General features: G+C 35.8%; 2 protein-coding genes across 5 annotated transcripts in view; both read left to right on the forward strand.

Moving 5' to 3' along the window:
- The window catches only part of MLF1 (myeloid leukemia factor 1), a 32,920-nt gene extending 25,891 nt beyond the window's left edge, over positions 1–7,029 (forward strand). For 2 of the 4 annotated variants that reach the window (XM_006200866.4, XM_015236491.3), the window contains 4 exons: positions 762–890; positions 2,834–2,993; positions 5,222–5,360; positions 6,908–7,029. In XM_006200866.4, the coding sequence (XP_006200928.1) occupies positions 762–890; positions 2,834–2,993; positions 5,222–5,360; positions 6,908–7,013 (534 nt within the window). In that variant the 3' untranslated portion in view covers positions 7,014–7,029. Of the gene's footprint in view, positions 1–761; positions 891–2,833; positions 2,994–5,221; positions 5,361–6,134; positions 6,157–6,907 lie in introns of those variants that run through there. The other 2 variants (XM_072959948.1, XM_072959945.1) reach the window with 2 other exon arrangements.
- Positions 7,030–12,937: 5,908 nt separating this feature from the next.
- GFM1 (G elongation factor mitochondrial 1) overlaps positions 12,938–20,355 on the forward strand; it is a 41,680-nt gene continuing 34,262 nt past the window's right edge. Inside the window, exons 1-5 of the mRNA XM_006200865.4 lie at positions 12,938–13,137; positions 14,408–14,560; positions 15,425–15,557; positions 16,006–16,210; positions 18,157–18,273. Of these exons, the coding sequence (XP_006200927.1) occupies positions 13,048–13,137; positions 14,408–14,560; positions 15,425–15,557; positions 16,006–16,210; positions 18,157–18,273 (698 nt within the window). The 5' untranslated portion in view covers positions 12,938–13,047. The remainder of the gene's footprint in view (positions 13,138–14,407; positions 14,561–15,424; positions 15,558–16,005; positions 16,211–18,156; positions 18,274–20,355) is intronic.

Here is a 20,355-nt window from a genome sequence, read left to right on the forward strand (position 1 = left end):
ACATTTATTCTACTGAAGGTCACTATTGTAAATGAAAATTTTATATGAATTTAGATTTTCAAAAATTATATATAACTTGTCTACTTAAAAAGATTTCTAGCACCTAAGAGATTAATTAACTTCTAGTGTTTTGAAAAATAGAAATCTCAGGAATGATGTTTAGGCACTGGATTAGATTCATACAGTCTAAATATTTATAAACTAGTACTCATACTCTTACTTTTCTACTCATATTAATCAAAATAATAACTTGATTTAGTATGAAGACCGCCCATATTATTTTAGTCATCCAGTTTGAAATCTGAGGTTCGTTTCAGAATGTCTGAATCCAGGGCATTATTAATGATTTTAGAAATGTAGCGATCGGTACCCACAGAAGGTGTAAAACTTCTTGGCATAAGGCTGATTGGCTCACGGTTGGCAAAACTGCACGCACAGTCCACTGCTGACTGTAAAAGTATCACATGCTTCAGGGCACAGCATCTATAAGTTTAAGCCGCAAGTCTTTGATCTCAAAGATTTGAGGGTTTCTGAGTGAATCACTTGTTATTTATTCCTTACGAGGAGAGTGGGAACTGTTAAATATGGAAGGAAGTTAGGAGCTTTCTAGGGGTACCTGCCATTTGGATAGATCATACTCATCACTTACAGTATCCTTAGTTAGAACTTCTAGTTTGTGTTGTTAATTATTTGAATACTCTGACATTAGTTCTTCGTATTTGACTTAGTTCTCTGGATTTACAATTTATGTTTGCCCCCAGGGTCAGCTTTCAATGGATCCAAATGGGCATTCGTTTAGCTCTTCCTCAGTTATGACGTATTCCAAAGTAGGGGATGAACCGCCAAAGGTTTTCCAGGCCTCAACTCAAACCCGTAGGGCTCCAGGAGGAGTAAGTACTTTCTTGGAACTTTATAAAGTTGTGGGATAATAGATCACCTATATCAACTTTTAACTTAAAATTTGACCTGGTCTTGGCCAGGGAAGGGGTGGGGTCGAAGAAAACATGGGTCACTGTGCAAAGCAATAAAGCTAACTGTATTTATTTAAGGCATTCTTTGCCTCCCCAAATCCCTCCACCCCTGTCCTGGTGCCTTTTTTCATGTAAATATCTATCAATGTTTACTACCTTCACATGTTGACAAGGTAAGTAGATACTAAAAGAAGTCTTTGTTTCATGAAATGAATGTCTACTTTTAATTTATATTTAAAGTAAATGAATTTTTTAACTCACAATATTTCAGGTATACATAAAGGATATAGAGAATAATATAAATACCCCAAATTCCTTCCATCCAATTTAGTCAAATCAACACTTTTCTCTATTTACTTTGTCTCTTATTTTGTTTTCTTTTTAAGCAAAAACGTTGCAGATTCAGTTCAGGTTTCCAGAATGCTCCTCCTTCCTCCTTTTCCTTTTCTGCCTCCGCCAAAGAGAACCATTTTCTTATACAGGTGTACCTCGTTTACTGGGCTTTGCTTTATTGCACTTTACAGATAAAATGTGTTGTTTACAAACAAGGTTTGTGGCAACCCTGTGTTGTCAGATGATACCAGTTTTTAGCAATAAGGCATTTTTAAATTAAGGTATGTAATTGCTTTTTTAGACATAATGCTATTGCACACTTAATAACTACAGTATATTATAAACATAACTTTTATATGTACTGAGAAACCAAAAAATTTATGTGACTCACTTTATTGCAATTTTTGCTTCATTGCGGTGGTCTAGAAGGGATCCCACAGTATCGCTGAGGTATGCCTGTATCTGGAATTTATCATTCTCATGCATACTTTTTGTAATCTTATTAGTTATTATGCTTCATATGCAGTATAGTGACTTATTTTACAGGTTTCTAAACTTTATGTAAATGGTTTCATATTGCATGTGTCCTTTGCAACATGACTTTGCTCAGTAATTGCTTCTGAGATTTATTCAAGTTGATATGTGTAAGTCTGGTTTCTTTATTTTAACTTCTGTATAGTGTCTGAAATATGAATATACCACACTTTTAAAATCCATTTTCTATTAATAGATGTATAGGTGTTTCTAATTTTTCACTTACTCATCTTGATACCTGTCTCCTTGTGCAGAGGGGCTAGGAATGGTATTGTTGAGTTGGAGGAGGCATGTGTCTTCATTCCTACCTAGAAATTACCAAGTTGATTGAAACAAATGGCTCCCACAGACTTTGGAATGAGATTTCCCATTTCTCCACTTCCTTGTTAGTACTTATAGTAAAGAAAGTTTGGGATTGCCTGTCTAATAGGTGTAAGTAGTTCATTTTTCAGTTCTTACTTGTAAAGACATACCTTTTAATGATGCTCTTGCCATAGTACAGCAAAGACTTTTAAATTTTAACTTGCTATAAATGACATACATCTTAAATGAAAAGAGAATGCAATTGTCGATGTCCCACAGCAAACCATGTTAACAGTCCTTGGCTTTCATAAATATTCTGATTGATAGGGTCATTAGGTGGGAGTCATGAGATTCAAGCCCATCAACATGAAGTCGCCCTTGCTTGTAGGAATGCTAGTATGTACTCCCATCTATTAATTGTCAAGGACAGTGTTGAAGGCATTGTTTTATAAAATTAAGTTATTCTTTCTTTTAATAATTGTATTGGTTCTATCTGTCCTGGACATTTTAATTTTAAGCAGTTCAGGAAATATCAGAGACAAGTTGGTAATGGAACTGAGTACCTATTATTTTCAGAGCATTGGATCTGTGGTCTTACGTCTGTAGGTAAATAGGTTCTGAGGAGTTTGGAAGTATATCCATTCTATATTTATTTAAATAATGACCAATTTTTATTTTCTTCATTTTCACAGATAAAGGAAACTAGGAGAGCACTGAGAGATTCTGAAAGTGGATTAGAAAAAATGGCTGTTGGTCATCATCTCCAAGACCGAGCTCATGTCATTAAAAAGTCAAAGAACAACAGGACCGGAGACGAAGAGGTTAATCAAGAGTTCATCAATATGAATGAAAGTAAGTTATCACAGAAAATAGCATTCTTCCTCTGAAAGTTAAAATAGCAGCTGTACTAGTAGAACTTGGTGAATATTTTTATAGAAGTATTTCATATGATATCATTTCAGGCAGTTTATGAATATATAGGGAATATGCTATCAAAGCAGTAATAAAATTGTGGTTTCATTGTAGATCCGTTTTTTATTGTGATTGTTGTTGAGTATCATTTATTTTTTGTTTTATACTTGGAAATGGAATTTTTTGAATTGTTTTATAGTAAGACTGTCAGTAGAAAATAGTTTTTATATATTTTTGATTGTCAAAGAAGTACATTTGAAAAGCTTTAAAAGGTATAAAGAAAATTAAAATTATCCATAATCCCAACCTCAAATAACTATGATTGTTTTAGTGTATTTCTTTCTTATAGTTTTATATGTATATAAACATATTAATACACATACTTTTTTTTCAAAATTAGTATTTTACTATTGCCATAGTTTATTGTGCTTATTTTATTTCTACACTGTAATTCTGAAGTCACCTATGTATGATGTTATTTTTCGAAAACATTTGGAATGGTTACCTTATCATAAGTTGGCCATAATTTATTTAAACTATTCTGTGTTATTGGGCACTTAGGCTTTTGTGTAGATAAGATTTAAATTTCTGGTATTATTAGATAGTAAATCATATATGTATCAAGCAAACCTTTCAGTTCCCTAGATTTTATATGCATTCTTCAATGCATTTAAGTCTTTCTAGTGTCTTCACTCTTCTCATTATAGCTTTCAGGTTATATTCATTTCCAGTTTTTAGAAAGTATTTTGAATAAAAATGTTTTATCATAGTAAAGGATTTAAATGATTATACCCATTTTAAAAAAAATTATCTTAAGGTTGGAGTTGGATAAAATTATTCTTATTCAATGAGATGGAAATTACAACATCTTTTTTTTAATTCTATGATTCCATTTATATGAAATGTCTGAAAATAGGTAACTCTACAGAGACAGAAAGTAGATAAGTGGTTGCCAAGGGCTAGGGGTAAAAGGAGAATGGGGAATGACTGCTAATGGGTATGTAGTTTCTTTTTATTTATTTTTTTTGTTGAAGTACAGTCAGTTACAGTGTGTTAGTTTCTGGTGTACAGCACAATGTCCCAGTTATGCATATACATATGTATATTCGTTTTCATATTCTTTTTCATTCAAGGTAATTACAAGATATTGAACATAGTTCCCTGTGCTGTACAGAAGAAACTTTTTAAAAATCTATTTATATGTATAGTGACCAACATTTGTAAATCTCAAACTCCCAAATTTATCCCTTCCCATCCCCTTTCCCCAGTAACCATAAGATTGTTTACTATGTCTGAGAGTCTGTTTCTGTTTTGTAGATAAATTCATGGTGTCCTTTTTTTTTCTCTTCAGATTCCACATATGAGTGATATCATATGGTATTTTTCTTTCTCTTTCTGGCTTCATTTAGAATTACGATCTCTAGGTCCATCCAAGTTGCTGTAAATGGCATTATTTTATTCTTTTTTATGGCTGAGTAGTAGCCCATTGTATAAATATACCACAATTTCTTCATCCAGTTATCTGTCGACGGGAAAGCCACATCTTAACCTTTCTTTAATTTTAACCTTTGTAATTTGGCCATATTTAAATATATACAGAGTAATTCACAATAATTAACATATTGAAGAAAATTTTAGTAAAGTAACACATTATTATATAGGCAATCTGAAAGAATAAGTATTATCATTTACCTATTGTTATTATGGAATTTAGATTACCTACTTCATAACAAATAAATTGACCGTTGAGATGAGTATCCTGTCTCAGGAAATTGAAACAGAAGCTTATGAGGCCAAGTTATGCCGGGAAATTGTGAGGTGCTGGCCACAGGAGTAGCTTCCTCCAAGTGCAGAGGAAAAGCATGATCACTGTGAGATAGAATGCAGTTGGGTCATGGGGTCCATTGGATACAGTAATGTGATATCCAGGCAGGTGTGTGAAAAACCAGGTCATCAATAACCAAATTATCAACAGAAATAGGAGATGAACAAATAGAAAGGAAATATTACTCTGAGTCCGAGACCTTCATATTTGAAGCAGTTTCCTGCCTCTACTTTAAGGTTAGGCTGATGGAAACACCAGGCTAGAATGAAATCTATGGGGAGCAAGGCAGTTACTGACAGCTGGTACCTTCATACTTACCCCTTAATTTTGATATTTAATGTAGGTGATGCTCATGCTTTTGATGAGGAGTGGCAAAATGAGATTTTGAAGTACAAACCAGGGGGACACTGGCGCAATCTAGGAAACTCCAGGATGCGGAGCGTTGGTCATGAGAATTCAGGATCCCGAGAGCTTAAAAGAAGGTAAAAGTTATCTCTAAAATAAATTGTGTTTTTAAAAGACAAATTAGAAGAAAAGTTATGTCATTTTACTTCTGTTATCAGGAAATTCTTATTAACATCCAAGTTGTTTGTATCAATAATATCTTTTGTAAAACCTGTAATAATTTTACATTATATCAGAGTTTTCCAACACCAATTTAAATTTGTATTTAAAAACTGATAATATTTTAGGATTATATGACTGGTAACTCACTGGCAAATTATGCTTTAGTCAGTAGGAGCTAAAATCCTCCTAAGGAAAAGTGCTGTACTATGATGTGGTTGGTCTTGTGAAACAGATTTTTCAACTGGATATGACAGGAGTCATACATTTCGTACCAGACAGAGATACTGGTGCTTAGGGGTATGGTAAGGAGAGAAGGGCTATCTCTAAAAGGCTTAACAAAGCTTCCCGAACAAGTCAAAACTGAGTATTTAATGGTAAACATATTTTTGGACATGTGTATAATGTAAACTAATATCTGTATTATTTTGTTATTAGATATTTTGGAAGAATTTTGCAAAAACTTTAGCCTTCTTTGGAATTGCCTTTTGAAACAGCTGTGACATATAAATGTACTAAAACCACACTTTAAAGATTATAGAGATTTTGACACATTTAGTATATATTCTAGAGTTGCAATTCAATTTGGTTCTCTGGGGGGAAAATGGAAAACACTATCTAATTCCTATTGAACTTAAACTCGAGAGAGGGAGAGAGGCCTCACCAGGCCTTTAAAGAGAAATCTGTTCTAGGCTATAAGAGAGTGGAGGATTGCAGCAGAAGGTGGAAGGCTTCCCTGAACCAGCGGTGGACAAGTGGGTACCAAGTAAATCAGAAGCCTTGTGTAGAATTTCATGTGCTACCATCTTTTATTTTAAAATACTTGTTTAGAAATTTAGAACCCTGATTTGTTTTCTATAGAAAACTTGCTCCCATGCCAATTTTAGATAGTATTTGCCTCACTTTGAAAAGTTTTATTGATAAAAACCTAGCAGTGCCAAGTTTGACTGGGAAATCCAGGTCCCAGTTAGAGAAAGCATGCTCTTTATAGATTATCTATAAATTTATGGCCCTGTCAGTGGCATTTTCTATAAACCAACACTGTCCAACAGAACTTTCTGAAATGGTTTTTTGCAATGGTGAAAATGTTATGTATCTGTACTGCCAGTATGATAGCCACTGGCCTCATGTGGTTATTGAATCACCCTTGAAATGTGACTGATGCAGCTGAGGAATTGAATTTTTAAAATTTATTTTATTTTAATTAATTTAAATGTAAATGATGTGGCTACTGGCTACCATGTTGGACAGTATGGTTAAACGGTAAAGAGTTAAATCTGTCTCAGGAAAGCAGATGTTGCTGTCTTAAATATTAAGTGAAGTTGTCTGCCATATGTTTTTCAAAGCTACTAGGGAACTTCTAAGATAAAATTCACCTTACAGTACAGTGGTTTTTATCGTGTTTGTATTGATTTTTTATGACCACTTTAAAAATGATATTAATGTTCACATGTATATTTCTCAGGGAGAAACTTCATCAAAGTCCAGCCATTGAATATGGAAGAAGATCAAATGCTTTTGTGGACAAACTCAACATCAAAGGCTCACCTGTGAAAATCAACAAAAAATAAATAGCATTGCACTTGATCTGTTTAGTTTCCATGGTTTTAACAGAGAAAGTAATGGTGCTGGATGATACACATAAGACCAATCTCTTGTTGTTGAATTAATACTGTATTTAGCAACTTTCTTCTGATGTCTGAATGTTCTTGGAAGTGCTAGCTTTATATTGTCCCTACTTTAGGAATAAAGCTTTGATTTTCAACAATGCAAGAAGCATTAGACACTCTATATCATTTTAAAACATACTAATTTTTAAAGCTCACCTGCTGATTTTGCTTTCACAGTTATTTTCCTATTGCTATGTATCCTCCTATATATTCAATATTGAATGTACAGCTAGTCTATCATGTAAAATTAGTTATAAGAAGTAAAATGTTAGAAAATTATCTGTTTTTACTAACACTATAAGAGTGATGTTCATAAAGGTGAAAGCTAGCTTAAAGAATTTTTAAAAATAAAGTGAATCTATACTAGTACTCTTATAAAAAATTACTTTTATAAAGAACACAATGATCAAATAGTTCATTTTCAAAGAGATTTTAAATTGCTAATATACATGGATTTTCTTCTTATAATTTATTTTTACTATGTATTCTTTTTTTGTTCTGTGTTACATTTTTAACATTCATCAGAATTTACATTGACCTTTGTCTTTAACATCTTAAGGTAGAATATTTCTGTTCTCCTTCCCCACAGACAGCTTAATCTATCTCCCCGATTAACATTCTAAAGTTGGAGTGTCCTTGGAGAAACTCTGCTCAGCCTTTTTGTGACATTTAGAAAAATGCATTTGGTATTCTACAAACCTGAATGATTGATTGTCTCAAAATTTCTTAGACGGGTGATGTGTGTGTTTGAGCAAGGTACTTAATAATTCAATTGTTCCGTTTTTAATTATACTATTTAAAGATTCAGCTCTTGGTTTTTTTTCATTCTAGAATTCAAACATTAATCTGTTTTTATAAAGTTAGGTTTGAAATTTCTGAGAATATAAAATCTTAACTCAGGTTTTTGTTGTTTCAAGGAGGAGAAAAAGAACAAAACCCTGTATCACTCTATAATCCTAATATCTTTCTTTTTAAACTTTGTAAGTAGAATTGGGTGATTGTGCTTCTACTCTTCTAATTTTCTGTATCATGTCCTGTTAATTGTACCAGTCAGCATTTCATGCCTTTAGTCACTACAATAAGATGCATATGTGTCAATTCATTTTTATAATGGAAAATAATTGAGCATGTATTAGTTAAAGATGTTAAATTTTTCCTCTTATGCATAACTTAGCAGACTAATAACATACTAACATATTGGGAAGTTGTCATAAAGGCATACATTTTAAATAACATTTTTGCATAAATTCACTTGACAGAGAAAAATCCCAGTAGACACTGTAATTCTCCTTTTGCCTAAATTATTACACTGATGGTAACTTGAGTCATTATATTCAAATATGAAAACGTGGTTTAATAAATAATTGTACTAAAGACAGTATAACTTCTGTGTGTCATATAGCAGTTAGAGAATTCATAGATACTTTTTTTCATCCCAACTTGTTTACCATAAAAAGCAAATTAAAATTGAATTAAATATGATTTCTTCTTATGCCACAGTGCTTCCTAAGGGGCCACTTATAAAATATGTGACATGGATTACATGTCAATTCTTTACATTCACATGATGCTGAAATTGGCTTTTTTCAGAATTTATTTTTATCGTAATTCTGAAGTCAACTTAACCAGTATAAAAAAGAAGGCTCTCCGTAGTTTGTAGTTCACATATTATTTTTTCTTTGTGGACTGCCACTGATCTTTCTGGAACCCTGGGTCTCTGGGGAATGTAAGGATATTAACAGTTTGGTGAATTTTTAAAATTTTAATATTCTTACATTAACAACAATAAGGCCAAGTTGAATACTTAGGCTCCTTGCTACTTTAGTGATTTTCCTGGTGACTTTCAGTCTCAATGATAGGTTTTCATTACTCTACCTTTAAGACTCCTTTAGCTTTTAGTGGTAGGAGCACACTGGAATCAGATGGTCCCAGCCTGAGGCAATGTGATGGAGTTAGGAGGTGGGGCCGGGGAGGGGTTTGGATTAAGAGGATGGAGCCCTCAGAGCAGGATGAATGCCTTTGTAAAAGAGACCCCAGAGAGCTCTTGTGCACACACAGTGAGAAGTTGGCTGCCTATGAACCAGAAAGTGGGACACACCAGACGCTGAATCTCCTGGGGCCTTGATCTTGGACTTCCCAACCTCCAGAACTATGTGAAATAAATTTTCTATTGTTTAGAAGTCACCCAGTCTGGTATTTTTGTTATAGCAGCCTGAAGGGACTGACAGTTTGACCTAGACCTACCTCACTGCAGTGAATTAGGACCTCAATTTGGTGTAAGTATAATATCTGAGAAACCTTGAGGTCCCTCTGTCCCTTATTACATGGATTTTGCAGTAAATCTGCATTGTGATGATCTCTTGGTCCCAGTGTCATTCTTAGTATTGTCTCCCAAAGTAACCAACCACCTAACAAAACTTCAGGAAGAGATCCTCTCTGTAATTTGTCTAAAGAGACCACTTTGTTTATGTAGAAGTCTGCCCATCTTTTATTTCCATACTTCAGGGCTTTTTAACTGTATGGCTTATATTTGAACTTTCTTCTCTCCTTGAAGAGGGAAGGTAATTAGACTATTACAGGGATACTTTCATGTTTGTATTACTAAATTAAAGAATGAGGCCATTAGACTGAGACAGCTTTAATGCCTTAGTAGCTCATGCAAGCAAACCAAAACCTAAGCCTGCAATGCCTCTAGGTTAAAAACAGCCAACCCGGCGTTCCCACAGCAGGCAGCCCTAGCCGATCCGCTAATCCCCTTGCTTTCCCTCTGCCTCTTCCCTCTGAGTCTCTCCCCAGCCCCACTTGGTGGACCGCTCCTTCTTCCTGTTTGGTGCTGCTGATTCAAACTGAGTTTTGCTCAAACTCAAGATTTTCAATGTCTCAGTTTATCTTTTAAGCTGGTATAAAGCTGGCTCTAGCTCTCCTTCTTGCTTTTTCCTCTCCCCATCTTCTCCTCCTACTTGACACATTTTAAAGACGAATTTCAGAAAACAATTATTTATATGAAATATGTGTCACTAGGAATATCTAGTCCAAAAAAACCCATAGTCCAAAATGTCTTAAGAGGAAAAAATCAATAAACCATTGGTACTGCTTTTGCATGGGATGTGGACAAGTGAATTTAAATAATAGCCTCTCTTATGATTATGAGACTAAAGCTTTCTAGTCACTGTTTTGGGAAAAATCCCGAGTATGCTCCTTACTTGCTGCAAGTAATAAATTCTTCCTTCTCTGGAAAATAAAATAAAATAAAAGTTTCAAAACAAAAGAGCTTTTAAGTAATGATTATGAATGTAAGGTTTATAAATGTATTTTTAAGGAAGACAAAAAATATTTCTGACAAGTAGATGGATTTGGGCCAACTAATGCATGAATATTTAAAGTCAGCTATATGTCTTCTTCCAGGCTGTATTATGTAATATTAATGCTAATGAAATATTCTAGTTTATATAAAACTAAGATTGAACTTCTCATGATTTAAACTTTTTAAATTTCCTATACTGATCTTACAGCTCAAGTAAGTTATTGATTCCACCAATGGTGTACAAAATAAGATTACAAAATATCAAATGGTGTTTATCTGAATAAAATTGTAATACAGATGTCTTAAAGGGGTTTTGATCTTACAAAATTACTATAATACTATTAAAAATAAGGACAATGTGTGAGCTATAACTGTAATTTTTCAGATCCTCAGTTAACTTTTCCAGATCTTAGAAAATATTAAATTAGTCCTTGGATACTTGGACAGTTTCTAAGGAAAAGAAACGATACAAAGCTTTGGTCACTAAAGATAGTTTGAATTTATCTTTATTCTTATATATTATAAAATGACTACAAATCAACAGAATGTGCAAATGCTTTGAATGACATAATGTATGTGTATTTTGCCACTTTAAAACAACAGAAGAAATCTATAATGTGTACTTACAAAATTTTAGCTAGGCATTTCTTGATTTCTTTGTCTTCCAGTTTTCTCTGGAGAAAAAAGTTTATTACTTCGGTTAAAAGTGATTAATAAAAATAATTAAGAATATACTTGGTATAAAAAAAGAATATACTTGGTATAATAATCACAGACAATATGAACACACACACACAAGATAATGAGTATGAATTTTTACTTAAGGAAACAGTTTGTTAAAGTAATTTCAAAAGTAACAGCTACACTTTTTTACTTAACATAATTATATTTTTAAATTAAAGTAAAACCTTAATATTACTACCATTTACATAATTATTATTTAATTTATATATTTTAAACAAATACATACAAAGGCTTAGAAAGACTACATTTTTGAAAGCCTGTAAATGAACAAGTTTACTTAAAAGTATATTCAACATTAATGGATTTATTCATCAAAGTAAATCCTTGACTACAAATTAATACATGGATGACATACCAAAAATGAATTCGAAATTCAGCATTGAATCTCTGGTTTTTCTTTTCTTGTCTCCTGTAATTTACTCTGATTTCTATTTATTTGATCTTACTCATTTAGCAAGTATTTGTTGAGCTCCTAGCACAACAAGGGGTATAGCAATGAACAAAGCCAAATCGCTGTCCTTATGGAACTTAAGTTCTCGTTGTCAGATGGCAGTCAGACAACAGACAGCTATGTAAAATGTCTGGATATATCGAAGTGTTCTGGAGGAAAATGAAGCAGTGTGTGAACATGGGGAAGAGCTGGCTGTTTCAGAAGAGTTGGTCTGGGAACCCCTCACTGACAGAAGCTATTTCAACCAAAGAAAGAAGAGCCATGCAGGTATCTAGAGGGGAGTAAAGGCTCTGGTTCTGTGAGGATCAGCTCCTAAGGAGGCCAAGTGTCTGGAGGAAAGCAAGCAGGTGAAGCAGGCTACATTGGTGTGGTTGCTCAAGCAAGGCCTTGTATCTGTTTATTTGAGGGTTAAATATTTTTTTTTAATTTAGTCGTTTAAAATTTTAAAGTAGTTTTTAAAAATTTTAGGAAAATTTCTAACCTACACAAAAGTAGAGAACAGCAACAAGAAAATCACTGGATGAGTGTTTTCAGCGGAGAGATGACATGGTCCCTCTCCATGGATCCCTTCAGTTACTGTGTTGGGAATAGACTGAGCAGCCGCGGGGCGGAAGCAATAAGGTCAGCTAGGCTATTCCAGTAATGACGTAGAGAGGTGGTGGTTCTTTGTTTGGTGGGGAGAAGTAGGTTCTGGATCTATTTTTGAGTGTAGTGCCCATTACATATACTGACAGACTAGACCGGAAGAGTCAAAGAGTGGTGTCAAAGTGACATTTTTGGTCTGGGCAACTAGAAGAACGGAGTTTATTTACATTTATCAGGTGAAGACTGCAGAAGTTTTTGGGTGGAAGATCATTAGCTCCAAAGTTTGAGCTGCCTTTAAGAAGTCCAAGTGGAATCGTCAAGAATGCTGTCTTTTAAATGGAGTGGACACATAACGTTTAACATCGAACAGTGATGGGACATTTTGAAATAAGTAAAAGCACTTGCAGTTGATAATTCACTATTATTCCACGTTCTTTTCAGGTCATGTCCTATAGATCAATTTTTTTTCATATTTGTAGTAGCATAGATAAAAATTTTTTGCATTTTTTTAAACTTAAAGTATAAACATTTCTCCACTATGTCGGCAAAACAACCACCTTTAAGAGCTGCGTCTTTCTAGGAGCATGCGCAAAGCCAGATTAGCGCCGCAAAGCGACTGCACTTTCTCTTCCACGTCGGCAGAGGGCGTCGGGGCAACGGAGGGCGCTGCTCTGCTCTGAGATCCGGAAGCTTCTCCCTCTTTTTTTTTCCCCTCTCCGCTTTGGCATCCTTTGCCCCGGAAGTGCTCTCTCTGCGTGATTGCCGGCGTGACTTTGAAAGCTTCCAGAAGTGGTGCTGGTTGCTGGGCAAAGCCGGAGCCGCGAAACTTTCGTGCCAGTTCGGCGCTGGTCATGAGGCTGCTGGGAGCCGCCGCCGCCGCGGCCGTGGGGCGCGGGCCTCTCCCGCGGGTGCCCGCCTCCCTGGGCTGGCAGGGGAAACAGGTAGTGGAGACCGGCGAAGTGAGACCGAACCAGGGACTGTCCCCAGGACATTGCGGTGCCTACGGGGCCAGGGAGGAAGTGGCCTTCCCTCCCTGGCACCTCTTTACTGACTGCTCCGAAAGGGAGCTGTCGACCTCGGTGCTGAAAAGCCGCTCTATTTGCACAGCTGTAGGTCATTAAGGAGCAGCTTCTCGGTGCCGTGGGAGGTTGGGTGGGCCTCCGGTTTATGGTTAAGCCTCTTATTTTTGGTATACCTTAAAGAGGAGAAGTGACTGAAGTGAAGGTCAAGACAGCAGAAGAATTAGTGTGTCCAGGGTTCGAACCCGGGGCTTCTGACTCATCCAGTGCTCTTTTCACTGCGAGTGCCCTTGGGCTGACTGCTCCTTCTTTCAACCGACTCTGGGTTATTTGGTTTAGTGCCTAAATACTAGTACTATTCTTTGGTGGTTTGTTTGCCTTTTGCGGGGAGGGTAGAGGTGGGGCGCAGAGTGGAGTAGGTTTAGGGTGCAGTCGAGCCTTCCCCATCATGCAAACCTCCTTTGCTTTGTGCGCTGGTTATCCCTAGGATTTAATTAGCTAGGCGCCTGTCATCCAGATTCCATTGAGTATTTTACCTATCTTTCCCAAGTTCTGCCTCCCTTTCCCCCGAAATGGCTGCAGTGCATTTTGGATGTGCAGCCTTGTAGAGAGAAGTTAATGTTGTGTCTTGATTCTATAAAATGCAGGATTCCCTCTCACCTCCAGAGTAAAATCGGTTTTTTTAAATGTCATTAATTGTTTTGGCGAAGAAGGAATTGGAAACCTTTTACGGGCTGCCTTGAAGTTATTGGCACCACTGCATCGAGCATAGAAGTCCTCAGACATCCTTACTAGCTAGTAAGGGGGAAGGGAAAAAAAATCAAAGTAAAATCTAAAGTAAAAACTGCATTTTTTTTGTCAAAGTAATTGTTGGGAGCTGTCTTTCTGATTTTATCAGCCCCAGTGTATATTTTCAAACCTGTGACGTTTGTTAAAAGTATCTGTCCCCTTTCGTTTATTTAATTAATTTGAATATCTCTTTTCAAATTATTTATTTTTAAGAATATGTCCTTTCTGTCCTTTGCAGTCCCTTCTTAGGCTGAAACATTCCCTCTTGCCTTTCCAGGCTGTTTCATATGATGTTTTGTGAGCATTGAGATTTCTTGAAGGAAAGATGTCCACTAAACCCTTTCTAATTGCTCATTAGTATCCCATTAAAAGTGCGTTGAATTGAGCGCTCTTATTTTTTCAGGTTAATTGGAAGATCTGCCGATGGTGTTCATCAGGGGTGATTCCTAATGAAAAGATACGAAATATTGGAATCTCAGCTCACATTGATTCTGGGAAAACAACATTAACAGAACGAGTGCTTTACTACACTGGCAGAATTGCAAAGATGCATGAGGTATGTGGTTGACGGCTGATTCCAGATTGATGTGACTGCAATTTTGTTTTGTAAGGATTTAATAAATTTCACCAAACCTGGAAGATTAAAAGAATAACAGTGGATCTTTAACCACAGTCATACCACAAAGTGGCTAGCTCAAGTTGGCTTGAAATGTTGCTCTGAGAAATCTGTCTAGAGACCATCACTATGGGTATCCTGAGTAGGTTGTTTTTTAAGAATATTAAGTCAATATAATGTATTCTTAAGCAGCCATTAAAATAATATTTAGATGACCTTAAATGTTATGAAGAGATGTTTATAATGTTAAGTGGAAAAAGGGTTTAAAATGATGATATGTAGTATAAGCTTAATAGTTAAAAAAAAATATTTTGGGAAAAATTTTTTTTAGAAAATCTTAAAACTCCTGAAGAAATTACATATTGAGTAACTTTACTCTCCACTTAAAAATGTTACTTCAGATGAAGAGCATCTTGTTCAGTCACAGACTTTAAAAGCTGAATCTTTCCCACCCAGGCCTCAAAATCCACAAGGAGCACAACAGGGAAAAATCTGTTCTCTGAACACCTGCTCACAGACTAATATGGCTGGTGGGCAGGAACAGTGCAGAGAGCAAGGGTGACTCTCAGACCAGGTAATTGCTGAGTGGTAGCAGCTGCTGAAAACGGCAGTGAAAAAAGGATTAGGCAATTAATAGAGGGCAGAACCTGTAATCAATTTTCTGTTTCATGAAATGAAATGGTTTGACAATGAGGTTTCTCTGAAAATTGTATCTGTTAACGCTGTGTTCTGGTTCGATCTCAGTAAAGATTTCTTCTTGGAATGCAGGGACAGAGAAATCTGAATGGCTATGCTTGTGTTTAGGTGAAAGGTAAAGATGGAGTTGGTGCTGTCATGGATTCCATGGAACTAGAGAGACAAAGAGGAATCACTATTCAGTCAGCAGCCACCTATACCATGTGGAAAGATGTCAATATCAACATTATAGATACTCCTGGTGAGTTGAGTTTTGGGTTTTATTGCAGCTTGTTTTGGCAACAGCACATTCATTTCTTCACTATGACCCAGCTCATTTTTGAGTATCAAATAATACTCAAAAGTGTGACTGTGAATTCCCTTTTAGAGAAATCTGACTTGGGACCTCAAGTACTTCATCCTTAAGTGGGTTCTTTGAAAAATAGTGCAAATAAATTGTGGGTAGGAAAGTTCTTGCCTTTTACATGTTGCAACTGATTCCAGAGATGCCCATGGCCTAGTATCTTTTTGAACTGATATGATTGGGCGCCTGGACCTTGTGGTAAGTGAACGGTATTGGTGGTTTAAGGAATTCACATTCTAAATAGAAGACTTATGTATGATCAGAGATAAAAAAACTTTTACTTGTTCATGTTGTGAAAAATCAGACTGCTTTTTAAGACCCTCACACACTTCTCTGTCTCTTTTAGGGCACGTGGACTTTACAATAGAAGTAGAAAGAGCCCTGAGAGTACTGGATGGTGCGGTCCTTGTTCTGTGTGCCGTTGGAGGGGTGCAGTGCCAGACCATGACTGTTAATCGTCAGATGAAGCGCTACAATGTTCCTTTTCTAACTTTCATTAACAAACTTGACCGAATGGGCTCCAACCCAGCCAGGGCCCTGCAGCAAATGAGGTACTGAACCTTAGAACAGAGACAGGTCATGATCTGGATAACAACTTACATCCAGAAGGACAGTTAATTCAGTGTCATTAAGCTTTATCCTTAAATTTTCTTTTCCTTTTTAAAATTCATTTTTATGACTAACTTAGTAAATAAGACACTGAGGTCCATAGTTCAGTTTGTAATGTGATTTCATCAACTGCTTTTCTCTGTAAAATGGAAATATGACTTAAATTTTAGGAAAGTTGAAGGTGAATTCAACAATCTGGCAATTTATAGTGTTTTGCTATAATTAGAGAAGTTGTAGTCTAGGGTAGGTTCTAAAAGTACTTTGCATTTATTTAGATAAACCTTGGGGATCTTCTTCAATTTTAACCTTTATTTGAGGAATTTTAATTAATGCCTTAAAGTAGTGGGCTGTATTCTCTTGCTTTCACTTGGTAACATTTGCTAAGACATCAGCAACACTTCCTTTCTGAACCGGACGTAACCCAGTAAGTAGTATTGATATCGTTTTACATTTTGCACAATACTGCGTATTTCACATAGCCTTTGAAAAGAGTCACAGTTTCACTTTTCACTTTTCTGGTAGGTGTGTAAATGGAGCTGTGGAGTTCCCACTGCAGTTTTACATGGCAGAGCTGATGGTTGTAGGCAGCAATGCTTGTGGTAGTGGAGACACTAAGTGATTTGTCTGATGACAAATGATACAGTGTTAAGGAACTTCAAGCCACAGTATTGCTGTGTGCTCTCTGATGGAACTAATGTATTTGAGAATTTGAGAGTGAACTTTTCGTTTATTGGTATTTGTAGTACTTTCTTGGTAGAAGGAAACATTTTCACTTTTAGCCTTATTCTGTTTTACTTGTGTTTGGCCATAGATGGGTTCTTTCCACCGAGTCTTTTTCTGAATTCCAGGAAAATTTTCTTTCAGCATTTATTTGACTACTTTCTTTGCTCCACTGCCTTTTATTTGTTTTCTCATTTTGTAACTCCGATTAAACACACTTTGAAACCTCTGAATCTAGCCTCCATGTCTTAACTTTTCTACAGTACTTTCTTACACTTTCTTGTTCCTTCTCATTTTGCGCTGGGTTATGAGAGAATTCTTGAGCTCAGTCTTCTAACTCACTAATCTGATATTCATCTACATCCCTTCTGTTATTTAGCCTGTTTTTTATTCTTTTTTAATCCCAGCAATTATATAGTTAATTTCCATAAACTTTCCCTTTTTTATTTCTTTATTAAAAGAGGTGAGTACTTCTCAGATTTTTACATTTTATTTTTTTCTGGTAACTCTCTCCTTGGAGGTTAGTACTATTTCTTGAGCTCACTGTCTTTCAAGCTATTGATTTCCTTCAAAATTTGGTTATTCTTAGTTACCTATTCCTAGTTATAGATGGGCACTTGGAATCTAGACTAAACTGTGGTAGCTAGACCATATTTTTTCTTGGATGAGAACTCCTGTCGGTGAGTGTAGTTTCTCTTCAGTGGTTCTGCCGGAGCAGGGGTGCAGGTTGACGATAAGTGTCTGGCTTTAATACCCACTCTGAGAGTTTTCCCTCTAAGAACTTCCTTTTCACATAGCTGTCCTCAGCTTCAGCAGAGTCAGCTGAGCCAAGAATGAGATGTGGGCATAGTTACCACACCATCCTTTAATTTCCTGGCCAACCACTCAATGACCTGTTCTTCCCCTTTCTGTTGCTGATCCAGGATATTCTGGGGATCTGATGGGAAAATACTTATTGTAGAATTCTTTTTGTTGCCTACATCAGGTTGTGGCTTCCTGAGCACAATGAGTTTAACTGTCAGTCTGTTTCTAACTGCTTTATATCTCCTGCTGTCACCTACTGATAAATTCCACAGGTCTGCCATTGATTTCTTTTTATATTTATTTTGTCATTTCAAAGGGATTTGGGGAGAAAAAAGGGGTAAACATATGTATTTTTGTTTTTCAGGTCTAAACTAAGTCATAATGCAGCATTTGTGCAGTTACCCATTGGTTTGGAGGGTGATTTTAAAGGTATTATAGATCTTATCGAGGAACGAGCTATCTACTTTGATGGAGACTTTGGGTAAGTGTTAAAAATACACTATTAAAATTTTATATTTTAAAAAGTATCAAAGAGAAGGAAAAGAATGAGTTCTTTAAAACAGAATAAACTTTTTGAAATATGTCTGGAAGAATATCCGTTGAAATGATTTTGTTTTAATGCTTTTAGTCCTGGTTACTTCCCATGTTGCTTAGTATTCATTCCGAGAGAATATGTTATTCTTTGAGTAATACATTTATATCACATTATAACATACATCGTGTGGTGTAAGGAGGCTTTGGACTAGTGATGTAATATCTCTTTATCTATTTGTTCTTTATACATTCTTTCATTCATTTTGTAGACTTTCTGGAGCATTTACTATGGGCATTGTCTTAAAACCTGGGAAGAAAATAGGGATCATAAATATTTCCTCTACCTACTTAAGGGGTTACAAAGATAAAAAGATTAACATATAAAAGAAGTTTAAAATTGTACAGATGTGGTTTGGCCAATAAAAAAAGCAAGTTGGTAACTTTTGTCATGGTATTTGGTCGGTCAGTCAACTTTTGAGAGACATTTGCATTCAAAGCTTTGTAATTGCCCAGTGGTTATCAAACCATGGCATTCAGAACAGTCACCTGGAGAGCTTGTTAAAACACTTATTCTTGGATCCACCTTCAGAGATTGTAATTCAGTAGCTCTAGGGTGTGGCCTGGAATTTGCGTTTCTGGAATGCTCCCAAGTCATGCTATGTTTCAGGTCTGCAGACCACAGTTTGAGTGGCACTAGTCTAGAGAGTGAGGAGCTCATAATGAACCTTTCTTCTGAGAGTGGCCCCGGCAGCCTGGCAGTTTCTCCAAAGGTCCTTCTTGAGGGGTTTCCCTCCCCTGCTGTGGAACTAGGACTGCTGTCTGGCACGTGGGCAAAGGACGTTGTGATCGGTTACCTGTGGGAAGTATCCTTATCAGCCGTCTTGTAGGCTGGGGAAAGATTGAGCAGGTTCAGTGGACAAGGCTTTCTGTCACTTTTTGGGTGACAGCTTAGCAGTGACAACACAGCTTATCTATCATTCCTTAGAATGTAAGGGACAGGGGTTTTTATCAGGTTTATTTGTTGCTATGTCCCCAGCCCTAGAACTGTGTGATAAAAAATAAGGACTCAAAAGATATTCGTAAGTGAATGAGTAAATCCACTTCCCTAGAATTATCAGTGCACGTGTTTTTGTCTTCTAAAATAGAGGCTTTTAAACTTTGTTGTATATCAGAATCACAGATGGAATGTTTTACTATACTTGCCCCCTTTCCCAGCACTAAGCCACTGGGTATGTATATCTTGATTCCACAGAAGATTCCGACATGAAAGGCTAGGAACCAGGAAGCTTTGTCAGAAAGGAAGAAATTAAGCTCTGAAGGCTTTGAAGAGCATTCTTTAGGATAATAAGAATTACTGTCTATTTGCAGTTGCCTTCTTTTCCTTTTATTTTTTTAGGAACGTGTTTTCTGAAAATCTTGTTTTTTTTTTTACTTTAAATCCCATTTTTAAAGAAATAGTTTGAAAACTTTCAGACTGATGTTTCTAAATATCAAGTATGTCCATTTCTTGGTTGTCTATATTGTATTTGTGACTCTTACCCATCTGGCCCTTAGAGGAATGGAGAACTGAGGTCAAGGTTGAAGAGTATCATATTTAATAACCTTTTTTTTGAACTATAAAATGGTGTTTTCTGTGTTAAAAATTATATGATTGGGTTTGTTGTTAATGGAAAGGAATAGTTAGGTCTCTAATCTACTTGTTAGAGACTGTGATGTTGTGATTAATTTAGTTAATAGAATTTTCAAGCACAGTTGACCCTTGAACAATGTAGGGATTAGAGGCTATCTGTTGAAAACTGAGTATAACTTTTGATTCCCCCAGAACTTTACTAATAGCCTGCTTCTGACCGGAAGCCTTACTAATAACAAGCAGTCAACTGACAACATATTTTGTACATTATATGTATTATATACTGTATTCTTAGTAAAGTAAGCTAGAGAAAAGAAAATGTTGTTAAGATCGTAACAAATAGAAAATATGTTTGCAGTACTGTATATATTTATCAATACGGTGAGTTTCTTATGATAG

The sequence above is a fragment of the Vicugna pacos genome, chromosome 1, assembly GCF_048564905.1.
Source record: "Vicugna pacos chromosome 1, VicPac4, whole genome shotgun sequence".
NCBI classification, from domain to species: domain Eukaryota; kingdom Metazoa; phylum Chordata; class Mammalia; order Artiodactyla; family Camelidae; genus Vicugna; species Vicugna pacos.